At 50.9% G+C, this 23,229-nt stretch overlaps 9 protein-coding genes across 9 annotated transcripts; 4 read left to right on the top strand and 5 right to left on the bottom strand.

The window, feature by feature from the left end:
- Positions 1 to 364: 364 nt before the first annotated feature.
- An11g10330 (uncharacterized protein) lies at positions 365 to 3,752 on the top strand (the record flags this gene model as incomplete). Its single annotated transcript, XM_001394953.3, has 3 exons — positions 365 to 377; positions 739 to 1,348; positions 1,442 to 3,752. 3 exons carry the CDS (start codon positions 365 to 367, stop codon positions 3,750 to 3,752), a joined length of 2,934 nt encoding a protein of 977 aa, XP_001394990.3.
- A 1,018-nt stretch (positions 3,753 to 4,770) lies between these two features.
- Positions 4,771 to 8,598, top strand: An11g10320 (uncharacterized protein; the record flags this gene model as incomplete). The annotated part of the gene is made up of 13 exons (XM_059750549.1): positions 4,771 to 4,778; positions 4,859 to 4,905; positions 4,969 to 4,986; positions 5,082 to 5,157; positions 5,228 to 5,385; positions 5,449 to 5,529; positions 5,580 to 5,637; positions 5,689 to 5,873; positions 5,929 to 6,981; positions 7,056 to 7,134; positions 7,226 to 8,055; positions 8,088 to 8,455; positions 8,512 to 8,598. 13 exons carry the CDS (start codon positions 4,771 to 4,773, stop codon positions 8,596 to 8,598), a joined length of 3,048 nt encoding a protein of 1,015 aa, XP_059606412.1.
- A 309-nt stretch (positions 8,599 to 8,907) lies between these two features.
- On the bottom strand, positions 8,908 to 10,614 carry An11g10310 (uncharacterized protein; the record flags this gene model as incomplete). Its single annotated transcript, XM_001394951.3, has 6 exons — positions 8,908 to 8,926; positions 9,020 to 9,598; positions 9,657 to 9,960; positions 10,014 to 10,177; positions 10,236 to 10,423; positions 10,507 to 10,614. 6 exons carry the CDS (start codon positions 10,612 to 10,614, stop codon positions 8,908 to 8,910), a joined length of 1,362 nt encoding a protein of 453 aa, XP_001394988.3.
- Positions 10,615 to 11,066: 452 nt separating this feature from the next.
- On the bottom strand, positions 11,067 to 12,518 carry An11g10300 (uncharacterized protein; the record flags this gene model as incomplete). The annotated part of the gene is made up of 1 exon (XM_001394950.3): positions 11,067 to 12,518. The coding sequence occupies one exon, from the start codon at positions 12,516 to 12,518 to the stop codon at positions 11,067 to 11,069; it is 1,452 nt and encodes a 483-aa protein (XP_001394987.1).
- Positions 12,519 to 13,094: 576 nt separating this feature from the next.
- On the top strand, positions 13,095 to 14,594 carry An11g10290 (uncharacterized protein; the record flags this gene model as incomplete). The annotated part of the gene is made up of 1 exon (XM_001394949.1): positions 13,095 to 14,594. The coding sequence occupies one exon, from the start codon at positions 13,095 to 13,097 to the stop codon at positions 14,592 to 14,594; it is 1,500 nt and encodes a 499-aa protein (XP_001394986.1).
- A 296-nt stretch (positions 14,595 to 14,890) lies between these two features.
- On the bottom strand, positions 14,891 to 16,282 carry An11g10280 (uncharacterized protein; the record flags this gene model as incomplete). The annotated part of the gene is made up of 2 exons (XM_059750548.1): positions 14,891 to 15,933; positions 15,964 to 16,282. 2 exons carry the CDS (start codon positions 16,280 to 16,282, stop codon positions 14,891 to 14,893), a joined length of 1,362 nt encoding a protein of 453 aa, XP_059606411.1.
- A 1,044-nt stretch (positions 16,283 to 17,326) lies between these two features.
- Positions 17,327 to 18,709, bottom strand: An11g10270 (uncharacterized protein; the record flags this gene model as incomplete). Its single annotated transcript, XM_059750547.1, has 2 exons — positions 17,327 to 18,348; positions 18,382 to 18,709. The coding sequence occupies 2 exons, from the start codon at positions 18,707 to 18,709 to the stop codon at positions 17,327 to 17,329; spliced, it is 1,350 nt and encodes a 449-aa protein (XP_059606410.1).
- Positions 18,710 to 20,269: 1,560 nt separating this feature from the next.
- On the top strand, positions 20,270 to 21,525 carry An11g10260 (uncharacterized protein; the record flags this gene model as incomplete). Its single annotated transcript, XM_001394946.3, has 5 exons — positions 20,270 to 20,663; positions 20,713 to 20,807; positions 20,857 to 21,222; positions 21,286 to 21,426; positions 21,484 to 21,525. 5 exons carry the CDS (start codon positions 20,270 to 20,272, stop codon positions 21,523 to 21,525), a joined length of 1,038 nt encoding a protein of 345 aa, XP_001394983.1.
- A 676-nt stretch (positions 21,526 to 22,201) lies between these two features.
- On the bottom strand, positions 22,202 to 23,201 carry An11g10250 (uncharacterized protein; the record flags this gene model as incomplete). Its single annotated transcript, XM_059750546.1, has 3 exons — positions 22,202 to 22,810; positions 22,848 to 23,016; positions 23,071 to 23,201. The coding sequence occupies 3 exons, from the start codon at positions 23,199 to 23,201 to the stop codon at positions 22,202 to 22,204; spliced, it is 909 nt and encodes a 302-aa protein (XP_059606409.1).
- Positions 23,202 to 23,229: the final 28 nt, after the last annotated feature.

Genomic DNA, 23,229 nt, shown 5'->3' with positions numbered 1-23,229 from the left:
ATGTCCCTGATGACGCGACAAGCTCGTGTGCAGACGAAGCCAGGATTAAGGTTCCGTGGAAACCAGAGTTGCGTCCCCTAATACCTAATGGTTACGACTATGCTGGGAAAACAAACAATCAAAAGTCAAAAAGTCACGATATCTGCATGTGATTCAACCTGTACTTGCTTTTCCTCCCATCTTGCATCAATCAAGTCAATCGTCAATATTTAATCTCCGCGATGAACTGGCAACTTCTTTCACGATACTAAGTAGTAACGAGTGCCGATAAGCTAAACGATCTGCAGGCCTCGGGCGGATCACGGGACCATCAGGTGGTGAGGAACGCGGGGCAACGTTCTTCCCGGACCCACGGCATTCCGTCATGATCGATGGAAGTAAGTAGTTCCCAAGTACTCCGCTGGTCACTAACAGGTGTGCTGCCTACCAGCTAGTGACCTCTTAGTGACTGGTGAAGAACGCCCGGAAACCGCGGAGTTCCAAGGACTTGTCTACTGCCCCAACTAGGAAAGGTGCTACTGTCACTCTGCAACAATCCACCTCCAACTTACAACATCATCTTAAAGTTGGTTCCTTTCTTCATCTCCCTCCTTCTCCCCCCCTTGCCCTCCCTCCCTAATTTATCTCCTTCACCCGTACACTCCAGGTATACTACACTTGTCCTTTAACTTCCCCTTGTCCCCCACCCCTCTCCCTTTATACATTCGAGCTTGTCCTCATCTATCTTCCCTGCTCCAGATTCGACACTTTCGCTGCCTGCCGCCCGCTCGCCTGCCACTTGGTCTTTCGTTTTACCTCATGATGATGGAGGTGCTGTTAACGCTGGCTATTTGAACGTCCGGCTCCCCACCCCAATGGGTTCCTACGCCAGCTTTCTCTTCATATACGTCCTCGGCGGACTTACCTTCCTCCCGCTAGTCCTGTCGCTGGTCTATCTCTTCGTCTATCTGACCCTCCCGACTGCCGCTCCCTCCCCGCCGCTCACCTCCGATCAGAAATCATGCCATCCCCAATCCTCCTCCACATCCCTGCGCCGTCCGACTGATGATCATTACAGTCTTAAATCTGGAACCGATGAGTTGGCCGAGAAGTTTCATCGTACCCATGACTCCGATGTTGCCGCTGGTTATTTCGCCGTTTGTCGGGAATATGTCCCCGGCGGTGTTAATGGGCGGCCGCCCGAGAGGACGACCCCGGCTGGGGAGGTGATCGCCGCGGAGAGCCCGAGCGTTTATCAGGCGATGTATAGGAGTTTGTTCGATCGGAAACAGGCGCCGACGATCGAGCCGGCTAAAAATGCCCCCAAGAATGGGAAGCGGGCGCGTAATGTCTTTTATATTGTTCTTCGGTATTTTCGACCCTTCCTCGCCTCCGCTTGAGTCCTTTTTATTCTGTACTGCGGTAGAGACCAAGACTAATGCTAACATTCGACGCAAACTAGACATGGCCATTTGATGCTCTACGATAATGCGAACCAGGTGGAAGTCCGCTATGTTATTTCTCTTGCCCACCACGATGTCAGCATACATGGTGGGGAGGGTCCGATCCCTGAAGGGGAACTGTGGCTAAAGAGAAACGCCATCTGCCTCTCGCGACGACTGGAGTCGCTGGGTGACCTTGGAGGACCTACGCCACCTTTCTTCCTCTTTTCCGAGAACCTATCCGAAAAGGAGGACTTTTATTTCGCCATGCTCCAGAATCAGGCCCGTATGTGGAACTCTCCAGATGCTCCTCCCAAGCATCAGGCGTTCGATGTCAAACACATTGTCACCTTGGTTCAGCGCTTGCATTCGTCCGAGGAGCAACTGCAAACGCGATGGATCAACGCGGTGCTGGGCAGGTTGTTCCTGGCCATGTACAAGACACCGGAAATGGAAGAGTTCATTCGGAAGAAGGTCACCAAGAAGATCTCTCGCGTCAACAAGCCCAACTTCATCAGCAAGATTGGTCTCCAAAAGATTGACATGGGGGAGGGTGCACCCTTTATCATCAATCCTAGGCTCAAGGACCTGACGGTCGACGGCAACTGTTGCGTAGAGACGGATGTTCAGTATACGGGCAACTTCCGCCTGGAGATTTCGGCAACTGTGCGCATTGACTTGGGTCAGCGCTTCAAGGCCAGGGAAGTCGACATTGTCCTGGCGGTTGTGCTGAAGAAGCTGGAGGGTCATTTGCTGATCCGCTTCAAGCCTCCTCCGAGTAACAGAATCTGGATATCCTTTGAATCCATGCCCGACATGGATATGGACATCGAACCAATCGTTAGCTCCAAGCAGATCACGTACGGCATAATCCTGCGTACCATTGAGAGTCGCATCCGGGAAACTGTTGCTGAGAGCCTGGTTCAGCCGTTTTGGGACGACATCCCCTTCATGGACACTGAATCACAGCGATTCCGTGGTGGTATCTGGGAGCGAGAGATACCCAAACCTGATATGAAAGCAGATATCCCCGATGAATCCGGCGCTCAGATTCAGCCCCCAGGCAGCACCAAAGAGGAGTCGATTGAAGTACTGAAGATGAGGGATGATCGCACCATGAGCGCCCCTGTGCTTGCCGAATCAGGAAATGGCACCTTAAAGGCCCGCAAGAATTCCAAGGCCTCTATAGGGGATTTAGAGAACATCAGCCCTAGCGCTCTATCTTCTGCGGTTGACAAGTTCGGCACTTCGCCCCCGCGAGTAATTCGGTCTCAGACCTTCTCTAATGCCGCCGATCCCGTTCTGACAGCTGACCACGGGAAGATGGATCGGGTTCTGTCCGAAACTACGAGTGAAGAGAAGAGCAATGCCACCAGTGCTATGATCGAAATATCTACCCGGTCAGCTCCTGGTTCGCCGGAGAAGACCCCTGCAAGCTCTCCGCCGGTTGCTAGTCATATGGTTCCGGATAGTGCAACCCAGAGTCGAGATCCGTCCATCGTCGAATCATCCGGGAGCTTTGATGAGTCTGCGAGTGAGTTGCCTACCCGGCCGCCCTCTATTCACCGTGGAAGTGATTCGTCGAACAACCTCCGGGGTATCGAGAGTGGTTCTACTGCGTCTCTGGCGAGCAACAAGTCGCGACGACGCAGCACACTCGAAACACTGACTCGGTCGATTACCTCTGCCACCCCCTCAGAGAGTAAATCGCCTGGCCCGTTGAATACAGCCACCTCCGTGGCTAAGAAGTGGGGATGGAACATGTTTGGCAGAGGCGAGTCTAGCTCCGCTCACGATATGTCTCGTCCTGCAGGCACCCCGGAGCAGCCGATAGGGCGCGGTCACCCACTTCCACCCCCGGGGACTCCACTGCCGCGTCCTGACAAGGTGGGCTATAAGAGGAATACCGTAGCGGTTCCCAAGCGGAAACCGGTGGCGATGACGAATGTTCCCGAGCAGAAGTCGGACAGGGAGAACAAGAGGCCTGTTCCCAAGCCACCTCTACCTAGACGGAAACCAATCTACCAACCCCAGGCGGAAGGGGCTAGGTCAGATGAGTTACTTGTGGTCGAGGCTCCATACGATTCGGGGCCAAACAGCCCTGTGGTGGACCTAACTCCTGAGGGAGCATTGACAACCGAGTCGAGCACCAAAGGCTACACCTCGTCAACGAAACTAGGAGAGTCGGCTGCCGCTCGCAGTAGTGAGGATGGTGAAGGTGAGCACGAGCCGGTTGAGCCAGGACCTACTGCTCCAGATTCAAAGCCCAGACTTGACACGGAGAAACATGGCATGGAAATCCTCTCCGCCACGGACGGGATTATTCCGTGAGGAAGAACACATTAGTGGCGTACAAGCAGAAGGATACGGGGATCATTAATAACGGAGTGATGTCGCATTTACCCTTGGCAATGCATAACGGGAAGCTCTGCAGTGCAGAGCGGTCTCTACAGGAACGGGCGTTTTCATATGGACAGGGAAGCGTTGAACCGAGCCGGTGCCGTGGTTGCCGGATGATGGTTCCTTTCCTTGGCTTCTCACCCATGGTATACCCTCTCAGCTGGTTCTTGAGCGTGCTTGACAGTGTCTGGCGTCGATTGCGATCTGGTGTCAAACTCCCCATTCTCGTCGTATATTTTATTTGGTTTTGATTGCTTCATAGATGGAAGGTTCCCTTAGTAATTCAGAGCAGAACAATTACTCATGAATGTCTATCTGTTTGTAGGCAGTAGAAGGTTCCCTTAGTAATTCAGAGCAGAACAATTACTCATGAATGTCTATCTGTTTGTAGGCAGTAGCCGTCTATCTTCTTAGTGTAGCCTGTTGGTGGCCAAATTGGGCAGGGTTGACTGATTGGGCGACAAAATCGCTGCCTAGGAGAGTTCCGGTGGATAGCGAACCCTTTTTGAGTATTTGGAGTAGATCCAGGAGGTGACGAGTCCCTGTGAGGAACGGGCGGCGGTGCCAAGAACCGGCCGCGGTGGCAGTTTCCCTTCCGGACGTCATCTCGCCTTTGCTTGTCTCTTGCCTGTTGCTATTTCAGTCCACCTGCCTTTTTATTCCCCTCACTCACTCCCTCTCTACTAAGTTCTTCCTCTCTCTTTTTTCTGTTGTGACGGACCTGCTGGACGATCGCGTGGGTGGCCATTGCTCTTCTCAATCCCTGCCCTGTCCACTTATTCCCATCTCTCCCTCTTCCCCCCCCTCTCCTTTCTTGAGGATAGCGCATTCCCCGTGCAACTAACTGGCTGATTGCGCTGTCCGCATTACGGGCCCACCGGCTCCCGCCGCATCTCTCCGTCTTCTGTTCCCCTGATCTAAGCCCATCCAGAGCTTCGCAACCATCACCATGAGTCGGTACGTGATAATTTTCGAGGCTGTCCGTGCGCTTGTTGTGCTCTATGATGGAATTGCTGACATGATCCATTCGAAACCAGCACGGAGACTGATTTGGCGATTAACATTCGCAAAGCCACGAGCATCGGTAAGTCACAGCTGCAGTGCTCCCCTGATGCTTACTAGTGGACTGATCATATTACAATCACAGAGGAAACCGCCCCGAAACGTACGAATTCTCCCCTCCCCTCCCAAGACTTTGTGTCATATCGACGGAGCTCTTCTCCGGTCACACCAACAGAACCAACACTAATCCACGCCCAGGGAAACATGTTCGGAGCTGCATCGTGTACACATGGGATCATAAATCATCCAGCGCCTTCTGGGCTGGCATGAAAGTGTATGTCTGCCCGCTTTGTATCTGTATGTCAGTTTCAAGCATCAGCTGACTTTATCGTTCCCCCATTTAGTCAACCTGTCCTTGCCGACGAAGTCCAGACGTTCAAGGCGCTCATCACGATACATAAGGTGCTACAAGAAGGTCACCCCATCGTGGTCCGTGAAGCACAGCAGCATGTCAATTGGGTCGATAGTCTGATGCGCGGTGTAGGGGGAGATGGTATCCGAGGTGTGTACAAATTCCTGTCAGGAGGAAGATGGAATATAGCTGACATGGAGCTGGAATGAATAGGATACGGCCCCCTCATTCGCGAGTACGTCTTCTATCTCGAGTCGAAGCTGGCATTTCACCGCAACCATCCGGAATTCAACGGTTAGAACACCAATACGACGCCCCCCTCGCATGGGTACTGATCGATTTAGGCCTGTTCGAATATGAAGAGTATATCAGTTTGAAGACAACCAATGACCCCAATGAAGGGTACGTCGAATGTGCAACCGATGCCCATGTGCCCAGCTGACAATTGTCTAGGTATGAGGCAATCACCGATCTCATGACACTGCAAGATCAGATCGATGCTTTCCAGAAGTTGATCTTCTCTCATTTCCAATCCGGCACCAACAATGAATGTCGCATCTCTGCGCTGGTCCCTCTGGTGCAGGAGAGCTACGGCATCTACAAGTTCATCACCAGCATGTTGAGGGCTATGCACACAAGTACGTTTGTTCTTCCTTCCGATGATCTAATAGAAACTAATGTGGACTGGCTTAGCAACTGGCGATACGGAAGCACTTGAACCTCTCCGCGGCCGATATGACGCACAGCACTACCGCCTCGTCCGTTTCTACTACGAATGTTCGAACCTGCGGTATCTCACTAGTCTGATCACCGTCCCCAAGCTGCCACAGGACCCGCCCAACTTGCTGTCGGAAGACGACGAACGTCCAGCTCTGCCGAAGCGACCCGTCAAGGAACCCGAGCCCCAGCCGTCTCCGCCGCCCAAGATGACTGCAGCAGAGCCGGAGCCCATCAGCGATTTCTGGACCACCGAAGCCAAGCGTCAGCAAGAAGAATATGAAGCCGAGCAACGCCGCTTGCAGCAGCAATGGGAGGATCAGCAGCGGCAACAACTTCTCGCGCAGCAGCAGGCTCAGCGCGACTTCGAGGAACAACAGCGCCTCCAGGCCGAGCAGCAGCGCCTCGCTCAGGAACAGCTTTTGCGCGATCAGTACCAGACACAGACCCAAGGCCGTTTGGCCGAGCTTGAACAGGAGAATCTGAATGCCCGCGCCCAGTACGAGCGTGACCAGCTGATGCTGCAACAGTATGACCGTCGAGTCAAGGACCTGGAGGAACAAATGAACCACTTGAACTCCAACCTCAACCTGCAGAATGCTTCGAAGGATGAGCAGATCCGGGCGTTGCAGGAGCAGGTTAACACGTGGCGGTCCAAGTATGAAGCCTTGGCCAAGCTTTACTCTCAACTCCGCCAGGAGCACCTCGACCTGTTGCAGACGACGAAGAGTCTTAAGCTGAAGGCAGCATCGGCACAGGAGGCTATTGAGCGCCGTGAGAAGCTTGAGCGTGAGCTCAAGACCAAGAACCTTGAGCTGGCCGACATGATTCGCGAGCGAGACCGCGCACTGCACGACAGAGACCGTCTGACCGGCAACAACAAAGAAGAGCTGGAGAAGGTCAAGCGGGAACTGCGCTTCGCCCTCGAGCGAGCTGAGAATGCGGAACGCTCCAAGGGCACGGAAATCTCGACACTGTTGTCGAAATACAACAGAGAAATGGCGGACTTGGAAGAGGCTCTCCGGGTAAGTTTGCCCTGCTCGGGTTTCCTGATTGTAGTTTCTGACTCTGGACACAGAACAAGTCTCGCGCCCTGGAGGAAGTCTCCAACAAGACCTCGGAGCGCGCAGGCGACCACGATCTTGCCCTACGCGAAAAGGACGAGGAGATCGAAGTGTACAAGTCGGGAATGGAGCAGGCTTTGATGGAACTGGAGGAGCTGAAATTGGTATGTGGTTAGCACAAAACACATGATGGTATGTGGAGCTAACAGGTGGCGCAAACAGAGTCAAGGTGATGTCGACAACGCGCTGGACTCGCAGATTGACACCGTTCTGCACGGCACCGTCTCTAAGATTAACGATATCATCGATTCGGTTCTCCAGACGGGTGTCCAGCGTGTGGATGATGCTCTGTATGAGCTGGACTCCTCCATGCAGGCTGGAAACCAGAACGCCTCTCCGCCGTATGTGCTTTCGCAGATCGAGAAGGCTTCGGCCTCGGCTACCGAGTTTTCTACGGCCTTCAACAACTTCATTGCGGACGGGCCCAACAGCACGCATGCGGAAATTATCCGGACTGTATCCATCTTCTCTGGCTCCGTGGCCGACGTGCTGAGCAACACCAAGGGATTAACGCGGTTCGCCAACGACGACAAGAGTGCGGATCAGCTGGTCAACGCAGCCCGCAAATCCGCCCAGGCGACCGTGCGGTTCTTCCGAGGCTTGCAGTCTTTCCGTCTCGAGGGACTAGAGGCGCTGCAAAAGACAGATGTCGTGATCAACAACAACCTCGAAGTGCAGAGGGACTTGCAGACCCTCTCGAAGCTGGTTGATGCGTTTGCGCCGAAGAGTGCCAAGATTGCCACCAATGGCGATCTGGGCGACTTGGTAGACCAAGAACTCACCAGGGCGGCGGATGCTATTGATGCTGCAGCCCAGCGACTGGCTAAGCTCAAGAACAAGCCTCGTGATGGCTTCAGCACCTATGAGCTCCGCATCAACGATGTCATCCTGGCGGCTGCTATTGCAGTGACCAACGCCATCGCCGAACTCATCAAGGCGGCCACTGCGTCACAGCAAGAGATTGTCCGGGAGGGCCGCGGTAGCTCTTCACGGACGGCTTTCTACAAGAAGAACAACCGCTGGGACTGAGGGGGCTGATTTCGGCCGCCAAGGCGGTCGCCAGCTCGACCAACACCTTGATTGAGACCGCCGATGGTGTCATTTCGGGTCGCAACTCCCCTGAGCAATTGATCGTCGCTAGTAACGATGTGGCGGCCAGTACGGCGCAGCTGGTGGCAGCCAGTCGTGTCAAGGCCACTTTCATGAGCAAGTCGCAGGATCGCCTTGAGACAGCTAGCAAGGCTGTTGGTGCGGCCTGCCGAGCTCTGGTGCGCCAGGTGCAGGATATCATCAAAGAGAAGAACCATGATGATTCCGAAGCGGTGGATTACACGAAGCTCAGCTCCCACGAGTTTAAGGTGCGGGAGATGGAGCAGCAGGTACGTCGATATTTAATCTTCTCGTTAACGGGTTTATGCTAATGGCTTTCCTTCAGGTCGAGATCCTCCAACTGGAGAACAGCCTCTCTCGGGCTCGTCAACGCCTGGGAGAGATGCGGAAGATTTCTTACCAGGAGGACTAAGTGGCTGCCACCATGTTTTTGCCATGGTTTTAGCGGGTGGAAGCAGACTGGGATGTCCAGGTCTCCTGGCTTTGCTGCAGTTCTATTCGGTTTGTGTTTTCTGTGACATTGCTTGTTTGTTGGATATACCAAGAGTAGCAGCCATGCGTGTGTTTGGGCGATTATGCTCCGAGCTATCGTTGTACTGTATATAACCAGATCGCAAGGACGTCCTCAGTATTCTTTTTCTCAGCATTAAATTGTTTACAGCGTAATTTACCCAAACTCCTTACTCAGTTGAACCCCTCATACTACATAAATTCATTCAATTTATACTCCATAGTAAAACCTAAAGACAACGCAACACACCCTGATGAACAAACCCAACACCCACCAAAACAACTAATAATCTCCCAAAACCCAATGTCAACACCAAGCATACCACTTCCTCCTCAGCCCCCCAATCCCACAACTCGACCTCCCAGAAGACCCCTTCCCCTCTCCCAAACCAACCCCCCTCGCCCTCTTCCACTCCCAAAAGGCCCTCCCCGTCTCATCCACCAACCCCATCCCACCACCCAGCACCCCCTCCTGTCGCGACGACATCACTTTCCACCACCCATCAGTATCCCGCGTTATTCCCGCCCCGCTGAGAACCCAGTCTCGCGCCTGCTGGGCGATGCCATTCTCGAGCTGGAATGCGCGTAGGGAGGAGAGGGCGGATTGGATTTTCTGGGTAGTTATAGCAGAGCGCAGGGTTGCGTGCAGGGCTAGGAGGGAGGGGAGGTGGGATTGGTATGAGTGTTGGTGTTGGTGTTGGTTGTAGAGGCTGAGGAGGGTGCCGAGGGTGAGGGCGTCTTCGATGAGTGTGGCTGTTTCTTGGGCTTGGTAGGGTGGAATTGGGATGTTTTGGGTGGGGAGGTGGGTGAGGAGGGATTGTGGAGGGGGTTGGGTTGGTGCTTGGTTGTGGTGAAGAGGAGTGGGTGCTAGGGTGTGGGTGAGGGAGAGGATGGTTTGGAGGCTGTAGGTTGTTAGTTATGCTATGTTTTGGAGAGAACTGAGGAGGAGAGTTGACGAACCGGTTGTCCCAGCCTGTGCAGATTTCCTGGGCGGTTGGGATGGTTGTGGATTTGCTGTCAGTGTTGGTATGGTATATGTTCAGGATGTATGTTTGGCCGTGTCGAACGGGGTAGAATATGGCGTGCTGGTTTGGTCCTAGCCAGGCTGTGGTGCTGTGTCTTCCTTGCCAGAGTTCGTCGATTCTAGGGTTGTTGAGGGCTTCGAGATGTTTTCGTGAGATGGTCGTTTGGTAGATAATTTCTGTTTCTGTTGCTGTGCTTGGTGAGGATGTTTCTTGAGATAGGGATTTGCTGGCTATGTTGCCTGGTATCGTGAGTTAGAGGTGGAGTGTGTATTGCAATTAATAGTATAATTACCATCTGCTTTGATCACCACGTCGCCTTGTAGACTCTCCCCATCTTCTAAGATTACCTCTGCAGTCTCGCTGTATACTTCTCGCACTGTGGCAGGTCGGATCTCAGTACCCAGTTTCCGTGCCCTGTCGCGTAGGATCTGGCGCAAATCTTCTCGATGAATCGTTCTTCATACAGTCAGCACAATTCCAGTTCATGAGCGTTCGAGCAGCAGGAATAGCTTACATCCATGGCCCTCCATATATGCGACACGTCTCCTCCCCGCATGGCATTGATCGAATCACTCCTCCATCGGAATATCGCCGGAAATCGATCGTCTGGACGATATCACCTTTCTCGAGCACTGCATCGAGCAAACCTAATCGGCGGAGAAGATAAGTCCCGTTAGGCGGAATCTGGATGCCCGGGGGAGTCTAAAGTAAGAATACCCGGGTAAGCAGGTCTATCTTTGATGATTGGTGGTCGGACGCAGTTCAAGATGGGAGTTTCGTGGTACCTCAGTATCCTGACCAGACTCGAGCACGATCACGTCTAGATTGTCTCGCCGACAAGTAATTGCGCACACGAAAGCCGAAACATCCCCTCCTATGATAATGACTCTCATGGTGTCCCTTTCTCTTTTCCTGGCAGATAACTACAAAAGCAGCAGGTGGGCTGCTGAATACTTAGGTAGGTAAATCGGCGTTCAGTTGCACAGAGCCCCTATGAAAGGGCTCTGGGAGCCATTGTGGTATTTATCCTTTGCTAATGGTTGTGTATCCATCCATTTCTTTTTCCTACGGAGCGTCTATTCGGCCTCGGACGTGACCGGATCACAGGGCAGTGGCCACTGCTGCAGGTTGCAAAAGCAAACCTGACCCATTGCTGTCAGCCATGCAGATGGCCTGGACTTCAGCCTTGAGAACCGGGCGGTCGTGGTGGAGTACTATTGGGTAGCATGTTTACTTTGTTTGGATGCAGACGCCACGGAACCAGTGCTTTTTCTTTGTGTCGTCGCTTTCTGCATTCTCGGTGATGCGGGGTAAAGAATATCCTAGAATTCCATCATTGCAAGGGCTACAGCCATCGTGTCTCGTCAGAGCCAAGTGGTTTGGGCATAACTTCGCAGCCGACCTCAACCCCTTCGATGTTCGCAGCGTGACGAACGACGGTCATCTCCCCGAACCCCGTGCGTCGGGTTTCGAGATACTCGGTCGGAACATCTTGGGGGCGAGCATAATCGGGCGATCCTTGAAACCCTGTTTTCCCTTCGTATTGGCCTAACGAACGCAGGTATTTCATCACCCCCGCTAGCGAGACATCCACCTGCCAGGATCCCCCTTCGGTTGCTTGCTTGTACAACGCGGCCATGATGCCGGACGCGAGGAAGAAGCCACCTGCATGGTCGAGCGCCTGACAGGGAAGTGCACGTGCGGCTTCTCCAGCACCGAAGTGATGGGCCTCCGAAACGTTCATGCCGGAGCAAGTTTGAACGAGGGAGTCAAAGCCTCGACGCGCTGACCAGGGGCCGTCGGGGCCGTATGCAGACATGTTTGCGTAGATGATACCGCGATTGGGCCGTCTGTTGATGATTGATTCTGGAGATAGTCCACGGGCAGCTAGACTGCCCGGTCTATACCCCTGGATGAAGACATCTGCATCGTCGAGCAAAGTGAGAAGCTCCTCTGTATCTTGTTCGTCTTGCAGATCGAATTGGACGGTTCTCTTTCCGCAGCCGAACTCCCGATCGAGTCCTGGCAGGTCGGGCAGATGAGGACTCGTCACCCAGAGCACATCGGCCCCGTGTGCGGCCAGCGTCTTCCCACACAATGGGGCCGCAATGACCCGCGAGAGTTCAAGAACACGGAGCCCCCGCAGACATTTATCGGCGTGTGAACCGATCCGGGCGGGAAGACCAGCCGGGGCGTCGCCGATTTTGCGAAGCAGGATGGGAAAGTCCGCGATGGCTTTGGCTTGCGGCAAAACGTCCCATTGTTCGTAACTGCGGAGAGCAGTAATGGCAAGGTTGGTATCAACGGCAGTGGTTTCGAGGTCCACGGAGCGCCATGCCGAAATCTTGGAAGCAACATCGTCTCTGGTTGCGGTTGGAGAGCATCCAAGAAGGGATTTTGTTCCTTCACGGTGGTTGGGGAACGAATCATGAACGCGGACGTAACCGTCAGATGCTCGATGAAGGCCGCCAATGGTTCCCCAAGATGAAGGGGGAGGCTGACCGTTTAAGGTGTAGAGGCGCTCGGACTTGAATTCGATACACGCGTGATCATAGGGGACGGTGACTTTGGGAGGGGTGATGTTATTCCTGAGACTATAGATCTGAGACGCCAAGAGAGCAGAGAGTGCAATTGAGGCTTGGGCGATATGGCCAACTTTGAAGGAGGAGGGCAGGCCGGGATTGGGAGATCCGCTGATGCAGAGAGAGTCGAGGGTACCTGGGGGAAGACGGAGGCCCTGCCAGAGATACGTGATAGTATCGCGAGGCGTAAATGTAGACCTGACCTTAGAAGACATGGTAGATATTGTATGATGCCAGATAGGATGCAATGATGGGTCTATATGCTGTTGATCCAGAGTAGATGATGATCGGGTGGAGACTCGGGTGGATGTGTGAGTCACTCGGCAACATGGAAGGCGTCTAGTGGGGACAAAAGTCAGCTAACAATCAACTATCAAGGAATGTCATTAAAATTGCCACTAGAATATTCTTCATACTCAAGAGGTCTATTATTTTAGTTGATGTGGTGGGGATTCACAGCTGAACATTCACGGAAGCATTTGCTCGAATGAGGAGGGATGCAAAAATGTGAATCTATTCACAAGACTATCATAGAGATAACCCCGATAAGAAGTTGCTGCCCCACTGGTATCTCTGGATCAACACTATCGTGATAGTGGCAGGAATGAGGAAGAAGAAGACGAAAAACAAGAAGATATGGAAGCAATGCGGTGATAAGGCCGGCTTATCGGGCAGGCGTGCGGGGTAGCCTTCATAGTATACTTGCTGCCCATATAATCCATATAATCCATCCAAACTTCAACATATCCATTGTATCCTAGTACATTACTTCATATCCTTATCTCTTCAACATGACAGAAACCATCCCTCACGTCTCCAACTGGGTCAATGGCACCCACACCACCGCGATTACACCCCGTATCCCCGTCATCAACCCGGCAACCGAACTCCCTATCGCAACCATCGACTCAACCCCCAAAGAATCCGTCAACCAAATCATTACCGAATCCCTGAAAACATTCCACGATGGCTCCTGGTCTCGCGCTGACCCATCTATACGCTTCACAGTCCTCTCCACCGCAGCCCGACTCCTCCGCTCCCGTCTCCCAGAATTCATCGAGCTCGAAACCCGCCAAACCGGCCGACCAATCCGCGAGATGCGCGCCCAGCTAGCCCGCATCCCTGAATGGCTCGAGTACTTTGCCTCTGTAGTACGCGTGCATGAAGGCCGAGTAACCCCTTTCAAAGGACCAGTCGTGAACACCTTGACGCGACTCCCGCTCGGCGTGGTAGCGCTGATCACACCATACAACCACCCGCTTCTCATCGCCATGAAGAAGATCGGGGCTGCACTAGCAGGCGGGAATGTGATCATCGTGAAAGCATCGGAGCTGGCGCCACTCTCGGTGTTGAAATTAGGTGCACTGTTTCAGGAGGCTGGGTTACCTAATGGCGTGTTGCAGATTATCAGTGGATACGGGTACGAGACGGGGAAGTATCTATGTGAGAGCCCGTTGCTGGCGAAAATTGACCTAACCGGGGGACTGGCAACTTATAAGGCTATTGCGCCATCTGCGTCGGCGAATCTCATCCCCATTACGGCTGAATTAGGCGGAAAGGCACCTGTGTGCTTGTTCCCGGGGGTTGGGATTGAGGATGCGGTTAAGGCAGCGCTGTTTGCGAGTTTCATTGCAAGTGGACAGACGTGTGTTACGGGGAGTAGGTTGCTTGTTCATACGGATATCTATGAGGAGTTCACGGCGTTGCTGAAGAAACGGGTTGAGAAGTTACGACTGGGCGATCCATTTGACGACATGACACAGATCGGAACGGTTATATCCAAGACGGCGGTGGAAAGATGCGCTGCGTTCGTGGAGAGAGCTGTGCGGGAGGGTGGAAAGGTCCTCTGCGGTGGACGTGCGACTACCAATCCCACATCTGGAAAAGGGTACTACTTCGAGCCGACGATCATTGAGACGCGTCCACAGACGGATCTGGAATGTAACGAGGTGTTTGGGCCGGTCATTGCGCTGATCAGGTGCCAGTCGGAGGAGGATATCATTCGTATTGCGAATGCATCTTCGTTGGCGCTAGGCGCTTCAGTCTGGACGACTGATTTCTACCAGGCGCATCGAGTGACGGAGCAGATTGAGGCAGGGATTGTGTGGATTAATGGACATCATTTGAATGATCCGTCGTCGCCGTGGGGTGGTTTCAAGCAGAGTGGAATGGGGAAGGAGAATGGGATGGAGGCGTATGAGAGCTATACAAAGGTTAAGAGTACAGTCATCAATTATGGGGTGCCTCCGGTTTGGTTTGATGATGAGCCTGTGGATGCTCGCTATGGATAGCATGGATCATAGTGTGCTTTTGATGGATAAGAAGCGGAAATTGGACTACTTTTTTGTGTCTCACGACTCTTATGGCTCTGGTAGCTCTGGATAATGATGTACCCGTTATTGCATGTTATCTGCAAACTAGGCTAGGCTATGGTCTGTGTAAAGTATACACATGAGTAAACACTGTGCTATTTTCTACTCCAACCCCCGTTATCTTCCTACTCTGCGGTCAGAGAAGCCAGTGCAGAGGGTAGAGCCACTCAGCAGTAAGTTAACCACAGTCATCTAGACAGCACACAACCATACTCCTAGTCAAGCTTCCATTGCCTCAGCGTCGAATCAGTATGGGCAATGAGCAGGAACGCAGCGTTTCTAGAGCAAACCGGTCCTCTAACACCCGCCGCACCCGGAGGAAACTCATGCATAGCAAGGGACATGAAATCATAGACCATAGTTGCCACACCACTCCAGTTAAACATGAGCTTTTTCCCACCATCGAAAAACCGTATGTCAGAAGCAGAGTTTGAACCTGCATCACTCCCTTCTCCACGTTGATATGGACGCCACTTCATTCTTTCCAGCCCGCTTGTGACATCCCAGAGGATGAATTCACCGAAGTGGCCTGCGGTAGCCAAGAGTTTGCCATTAGGACTCCAATCCATAGACTCGATTGTAAATGCAGGGCACTTCCACTCGTATACCTTTGCTTTGGTAGCTGTATCAAAAACTTTTATCTTCGAAGGTCCAGTGCCGTCTAGGACTAAGGCGATCTGTTTGGAATTCGGGGAGAATATACCATTCCATGCGCCACTCGTGGAAGAACGATTAAGGATGTTCATGCAAATGCCACTCTCTGCGCACCAAATCCGGACTGTCTGGTCCCTCTCAATAACTCCTATTAGTTTCGAGTCTGGACAAATGCCCACCCACAGAATTCCAGTCAGAATTCTACTCGAGCTACCAAGTAAGTCGCATCGAGGCTGCTTGAGCTCGACATCCCAGACTATAACTCTTGAGAAACGACGGAGCTCTATATCGATCGCGAAAGCATCATCCTGATTGAAGCATATCATAAATTTCCCATCCGGACTGAAGAGCGCAGTATTTCCTTCCAGCTTGGTCTGATGCTCGCTTTTATGGGTATCCAAAGCTTTGCTCAATGTGTCCTTGATCGCCTGTTGAATCGACAAGATTGCTTCTTCGTTCTGTCCCCACCCATGGGTACAGATAAGCTTTGTAGTTATCCCTTCAGCTGCTTCAGTCGATAGCTCGGAAATGTCGACTTTTTGACCACCTGAGGGATCCAATATCTTCCCTTCGCTATTGAGATACCAAACCTTAACCTGGTCCGCTGATGAAACAAGAATATATCATCCAGTACTTGCCACATTTGGTGCAAAGGAAAGTTGCAAGATGTCCGATGGCCCTTCTTCTGAATTATCGACCAATTGGAAAGTGCTACCCACTCGCGTATAGATGTCGATGCGTTTCTCAAGGGCGATAGCAATCAACTTGTCATCTGAGCTCAGAGCGAGAGCAGTTATTGATCCTGAAACCTTCACCTTAGAACTCTCTTGGCCCATACGGTGAGCAGGTGCAGATGGCTCTAGTATTCCTTGATGAGTCTCAAGAGTATTCTCTGAGTCTATATGGGGGACGTCCTGACCTGAAGCTTTTCTCTTGTTCTGAGACCGAGGCATCTTTTCTTGCGCTAATATTTTAGGGTGAAAGGCAATTTTACCAGATTATGAGCACAGGTTGAAACATTTCCCAGAGGTGAATACCAAGGCGTTGAAGGACCTTTCGCCGATGAAGTGTAATCATAATGGTATGCCAGGGAAGTGTGTTATAAACAGAGACAACATAGACGAAAGTGGAGCAGATGTAGCACCAAAATAACCAGATCGTATTCACTGCGAATATCACAGAGGGCTTTGGCTCCGACTTTATGAAAACGGCCGCGTTGTCAAGGCTACTTCCTACATGGATGTGTATTGGTACTAGTCCGGTCGAAATTTACACCTGCCAGTTACTCCTTCAATTAAGTAACATTACTAAAGATACGTCGATTACTACTCGTGTATACGGAGGCTACCAAGATAAATGTCTTGAAGATAGATACTGCTACGTATCGGATGCCAGAAATCTCATCCCAGGCTCAAGTGCGAAGGGCCTTCCAATTACCTGCAGCCATCTTGGCAGTATCTGCCTGGTCATAATAAGCAAAGTAAGCTATACCACGACGTTGATTGAACTGGAACATGAACGGGTGCCAGCATCTATTTCCGACTCTATGTACTTCATATCAAGAATCAGATAACCCACAACATGGCTGAGATCCTAATAACGATTGCATCAATTCCGGCCCCTCCAGACGAGGAATGGAGTCATGAATTGGCTGCGTCGGACAGAGCGTCCCGATTTCAGCTGCTAGAAGATCAACGACAACCCGTCCCTCGAGAAGGCCGATGGAGTTAAAGCGTCTAAAGATATGAGTAAGACTTTCTCCAGGACACAATATACTTGTGAAGCAAAGAAAGATCTTATGTATCATGTGCAACCACTAAAGGAATCTGGTTGGACTGGAATGTGACCAGAGGCCTATAGAACTTGTATGGTTGTTTTTCATAAGAAGTAAATGTGATAATGGTAGGGTGTGTAAACTATTAAGCTGCACTAAATATATTAAGGTAGTATGGTGAAAACTCGCTGCCAGCTATGTACATTACAGAAATGAGGCGCTTTTAGATAACATTGGAAGACCACGAGACGGATGTTTGCTCTGGTAGCTCAAAAGGGCCTTCCTGAAACCTAGATCTTTGATCTGATTCAACCAGGGCACCTTTTTCCGGGCCCAGTTCATAGAAAGGTCCTCTTTCCGAGCCCATCTCATGTCTTTCTTGGCTGTGTAACTCGTTTGCTTGGTTCCATATGCTATCAGGTGCCTCCACAGGCATCAACTGATGCGCTGAGGATCCGTGATCTGTTTGTTCTGCCGCATGACTTTCGTCTGAAATTAATGCTTTCTTATGTTGTCGACGGTGATGGATACAGAGCCCAGAGAGAATAGTAATTATCGATAGCCCGCCAATAGTGCTGCCGACAATAATGCCAATTTTGACAGCCGTTGAGAGACCACTTTCGTTAGTACTTGGGCCGCTCATTGATGTACTTGTTGTATTTGCGTTCGTCGTATTTGTATTTGAAGTAGAACCTGCAGGTATCGCCTTCCAGGTGCTCTTCCAGGTGGCTTCCCAACTGTTTGTTGTTGCCGAAATAGTGGAATCATTGTCCCCTATGGACACGGTATCGACAATGAAAGAGCCTCCCGGTCCTGGTGCTTGAGCTAAAAACCATTTTCCACCCAGCCAATTGACTCCTATGAAAGCTGCTTGAAGAAAAGCACGGCCTAGAACAGGAGTGCTATTGGTAGCCATGCACGGGAAATATTGCGTTGGTGTCTTCACGAGCGGTGCCTCTAGTGTGAGATTCAGAAGAGCGAAGGGGACTTTGATCGTGATAAAGTCGTTGTTGAGGTTATCCTTGCTGAATTTGAAACCCAAGTAACCTGGTGAAGTTGCAATTGTATCGTACTGTGGGTCAGATGTGTTCCAAAAATAGAGGCTGTAATCAGGGTGGTATGTGACAGGCAACTCAGCGGCTATCGCATCGCATGAGCTCTGAGGCAGATATATATATGGATTTGCTGGATCCACAATGACGCTGAGACCAGAGTCCAGGGAAGAATTCCCCTGCGCCAAAAGCCCTGTTTTGTTTGTATAATTCCATGGCGACCCACCTTCTGCAACTCCAATAGTTATATCGAGCAGCTCAATTGGGAAGCTTCCACTTGAAAATGCCTGGGAGGACACCTCACCCATCACTCTATTCTGATCATAGCCCCCTAAAAGTAGCGATCCAGGAATTCCCAGAGATGCGGAGCCAATATGCATACCGTAAGAATAAGATGGTATGTTCAGTGACCCCTCCTGCTCATAAAAGTAGCTGGTGACAAAGGTTGTGTTTATCTTGATCACGTTTCCAAGGTCTGATTGATCGCTGGGCTTCCAAGTGATAGAATCCCCACCTCCAGTGGGTACGCTTGCCCACCAGGGTAAGTCTGCCATCCCGCATATATTATGATCAGATCAACATCAGGTACAGGGGAGCCGCTGATGGTTATATAGTCCGTTGCTCGTCTTGCTTTTGCGTAAACAGGAACTGCGTCTGTGAAACCCCAATCCACATCACCCCAAGTCCCATATGGAGGCATTTCTATCGAATTATTATCCAAGCTGGCTGATATATCGCTGTCAAAGAGGCCAGCTATATTCCCATAGCACACGGACGAGAGAGTTTTGTTGTCGCAAATCGAAGATAGTAGGATCTTACTTTCCCAACTTCCTCCCGGGTACAAAGCCACTTCCGATGAAGGAACAATGATTTCGGTGTAGTTACTCCCGATTTGCACAGAAACTGCTTGCCAGGGGCCATCGGGTCCAAACTTCTTGTCTGACCAGGGCATCACTCGGGGGCCTGAGCAGAGAACATATTCGAGGCAGAGGGTCCAAAAGGCAAAAAAGCACTGCTGCTGTCGTCGTCGCATCCCTAAGAAGGAAGGCCTGTTAGAGAACCCTAAGGTCGTGCCAAAAAACCGACGTGATGTTGAATGGTCTGGCTCGACAGAAATTCAAGAGGGAGTAAGTAACCTACCGATACCATTCGAAGACTCTGGTGTAAATTGACTCAAGTAAGCAATCTCGCCGCCGCCGCCAGACTGAGCTGAGGCACCAGACACAGGTGAATTGGGGTTAGAGGTTAGTGGTTGATGTCGCAAATCTCGAGATGAATTATGACAGTAGGTATGGCGTTCTAAATTTGCGCATATCTCACAAGAAAAGGCCAACTTGAATCGTCTGGCCAACTTGAATCGTCAAAGCGAATACTTGGACTGGAGATTCAGGTTGGATAACCGTCAACCAACTAGATTAAGTACAGGCCCATCATTCGGATATCTAAGCGCCCCTAATATGCCAGCTGTTATCCATAGCCGCACGAGTCCTTATAGTGAGTGGGGTTGCACAAGAACCCACTGACCAGTGAACAATGGATGTGCATCCGGGTCGAAGGTACTACAGGGACCATCAAGCCAGATGTATGGCTTTCATTCGTGATTAGTTCAATCATAGTACCGAGTCAGGACGAAGTCGCAAGAGCACTATATGATTAATTGCTCACACCTTGAATTGATGGTAAAATGCCTATCGCTTCTACCTTAGCAAGCGTAAAAGTTGACCTTCAGCTCAATGTGCTTGGGGATGATGACAAGGCTGGGAATAAACAAGGACCCTGAACTCTCCCGCAGTACTAGTTGGCTCTATCCAATGCATGTTAGCGCTGTGGTGGGCACGGGCCATCATCCTATTCCAATCAGTAGCTGCGGTGGGTTATAGCGTGCTTCAGATCATGCATGGGCAGCGCCTAGCCGCCCATTCTCAGCCACCTACCGTAGTCTATGCCTAGCCAGCTGAGGGGCTGCCTCAAGGCCTGATGGGATTTAATTTCGTTAAATGCACCTTACCACACTCCTTTATCTTCTCTAACCATTAAAAGACGAGGCAAATCCTGGCGTAAGATTTTATGGGTAGCTTGCTCTTTAAGTCTTGCGATCAGCTACTGTAGAAAAAATGTTCACACGAACACCGAAAGTCCTCCGCGCCTTCTTTTTAGTTGCGTCCACTCTTTTGGGATTTGTGACATTATTACGACTTCCGAAGCATCCGAATGCCGCAAGAGGCTCCGATCCTTATTACACAGGCTTGTCTGGCGAGCGCGTTGACTGGTCGCGATTTGCATACACTCAATATGCCACAGACAGGTCCTATCTCTGCAATTCAGTCATGATCTTTGAGGCCCTTCATCGTCTCGGTACAAAAGCCGATCTCGTGCTGATGTATCCCTCCAAGTTTCTCGTGTCTGAGAATGATAGTTCACTTGAAGCACGTTTACTTCGTTTTGCAAGAGATAAGTATGACGTGAAGCTTAAGCCAATCGAGGTAATTAAGAAGGGAGGAGCAGGAGGTAAGTCAAATCATTGCGCAGGAAGACTCTAAATTAAGAATGAGCGCAGCACCATGGTCAACGAGCTACACGAAGCTCCTCGCTTTTAATCAAACCGATTACGACAGGGTTCTCAACTTAGACTCTGACGCTACCCTGTTGCAGGTTCGTAGCCCAGTCATGGTGTTTCTCATCTCAACTAACACACATGGAGACAATGGACGAGCTGTTCCTGCTCCCACCGGCTCCGGTCGCCATGCCACTGGCCTACTGGTTCTATCCGAAAGAACGAGTGTTCACATCTGGGCTAATGCTCATCCAACCATCCACGGATGAGTTCAATCGCCTACTGGAAGAGATATGGGACAATCCTTCTGAAGAATATGACATGGAGATTGTGAACAAGCTATACGAAGATGATACCCTCGTTATACCGCATCGCCCTTACATGCTTTTGACGGGAGAATTCCGCGCCAAGAATCATGAGGCATATTTGGGCAATACATATGAATCCTGGGATGCCGAAAAGATTCTAAGAACCGCTAAATATCTCCATTTCTCGGACTGGCCAGTTCCCAAGGTACGTAACAAGGAAATTGGCACCATATGGACTCCATTGAAACTGTGCTAAGTCTGGCGCTAGCCATGGGTTGCAGCTACTCAACATGTGATCGAGCAAACCCAGCCTCCTTGCGAGGTCAACCCTGCTACTGGTCAGCGAGATGACTGCCATCTTCGAGAAATATGGCTAGGAATGTATAAGGAATTTATGACTAGGCGACAGGTATTTTCAATCTCCTGGCCCCAATTTAAATATTATCGAGAATACTAACGCGAACAGAGCATATGTGGCGCTGCTATACAAGATCAGGATGCCCCATAACAGGTCGATTTCTCTTTAGACGCCGTTTTATGGTGGGTGTAAATAACATAGAACTAATTCCTGAACGCTGGACGTTCTCACGTACATTCTGTTATAAATATATATATTATTTTCATGTTTTCCCTCGCTCTATAAGTTATCAGAGCCAAAATTTTCTAGCTTGTCAAAACATCACATATCCCGTTCGGGTTCTTGTCTCCCAAGACCCTCAAACCATTGGTTTCTTCTCCGCGACTTCCTATGGTGGCGTACACTCGTTTCAATCATTGTAAGTGGTTATAAGGTCCTGATGAATACCATGTTAAGTAGTGACTGTTGTGCCAGCGTTTGTGGAACTCGTCCGTTTGACACTCGAACTTGGAGCAGGGCTTGTCTATGACAGTCAAACGGGACAAACTGTAAGAAGCCGGGCATGCTAGAACAAACAATGAACACTCATGCTGTAAAGTGCCTAACGATCAGGGGTTTTCTCGAAAATTAAGGTAAGTTATGATATTCAGCACCTAAGAACGCGCGGTCACATCAGTGGTTGATCCTTGATATCAGTCATGCTGCAATATCGCTCATGCTCCCTCCACGCATCGACGTTCTCGTTATTTAGGAACGAGGAGGCTTTTCACCTCATATATTTGACTCTTATCAAAGAAAGATCGGATCGAAACTCTTCCGTCAACACTTAAAGTGGCACATCGATGCCGTACTTCTCGTAGTCGAAGTGCTCTAGGCTCTTTATACATTCAGCCCAACTGCCACCAATCTCCCCTAGTTGCCAGTCGTCTCCAATATCAATCAACTTCGTCCTGCCAGCCAGAACATCCTCCTGCCTTGCTTGATACTCGCCAGCCACGTCTGGATGTGGTACCCAAACTACTCTCATTCCAGCCCGTCTTGCAGCCTCCACCCCAATTACACTATCTTCGAAGACTAAACACTCATTGGGCGAGATTGGGGTTTCACTAGAATCTGCAGCTGAGTTCAACGTCTGTAATGCGATCAAGAAAATGTCAGGAGCCGGCTTCCCTCGACCCTGTCGCAATCGTGGGTCGTCATCTAGAACCTTCCTGTCTGACTGGAAGAAGCCAAGCAGCTGTTCTGTTCCCGGACTCGAAGCTTTTAACTCGTAGCTATGGCTCTTGGTGCTAGATGCCAGTGCCATCTGTATCTTGGCCATCGAAGAAGTACTACGCGCGCGGCTGAGATTTGAAAGAAGTCTCTCTGCCCCAGGAAGCGGCTTGCAATTTGGAAAATGCGCTTGCATTAGCTCAGTCGACTCGCGAGCGAATTGCTCTCGGGGTATAGGCAATTACCCAGTTGTGAAATACATCGCCGTTCGTCGATTTGGGAATGCCCATAAGCTGGGCTCGGATTGACCGTGTAAAGGCAGGTCTCCCATATTTATCAAGGAGCTTATTCGTAGACAGAGTGATTATGTCCTCCGTGTTGATGAGCAGTCCGTCCAGGTCGAAAATGCAGGCGCGAACTGCGGGGAAGCTGGTGGCCGTCTTGGTTAGTATGTAACTTCGAATACCACCATCCAATACATACCTTCTATTGGATGTGAAGGGGAAAGCACTGACTCGGTAGTCAAAGGAGCCATGGATACTAGATGAAAGGCAACTGTGGTCCTGATTGACAGCATCCGGAGCGTGCAAAGGAAGGGGAGACCAGATTATCATTGCAGTTGCATTGGGGGGTTTAGCGTAG

Source organism: Aspergillus niger (genome assembly GCF_000002855.4).
Source record: "Aspergillus niger supercontig An11".
Classification (NCBI taxonomy): Eukaryota; Fungi; Ascomycota; class Eurotiomycetes; order Eurotiales; family Aspergillaceae; genus Aspergillus; species Aspergillus niger.
The sequence above is the reverse complement of the archived record's forward strand: the minus strand, read 5'-3'. Positions and strand labels throughout refer to the sequence as shown.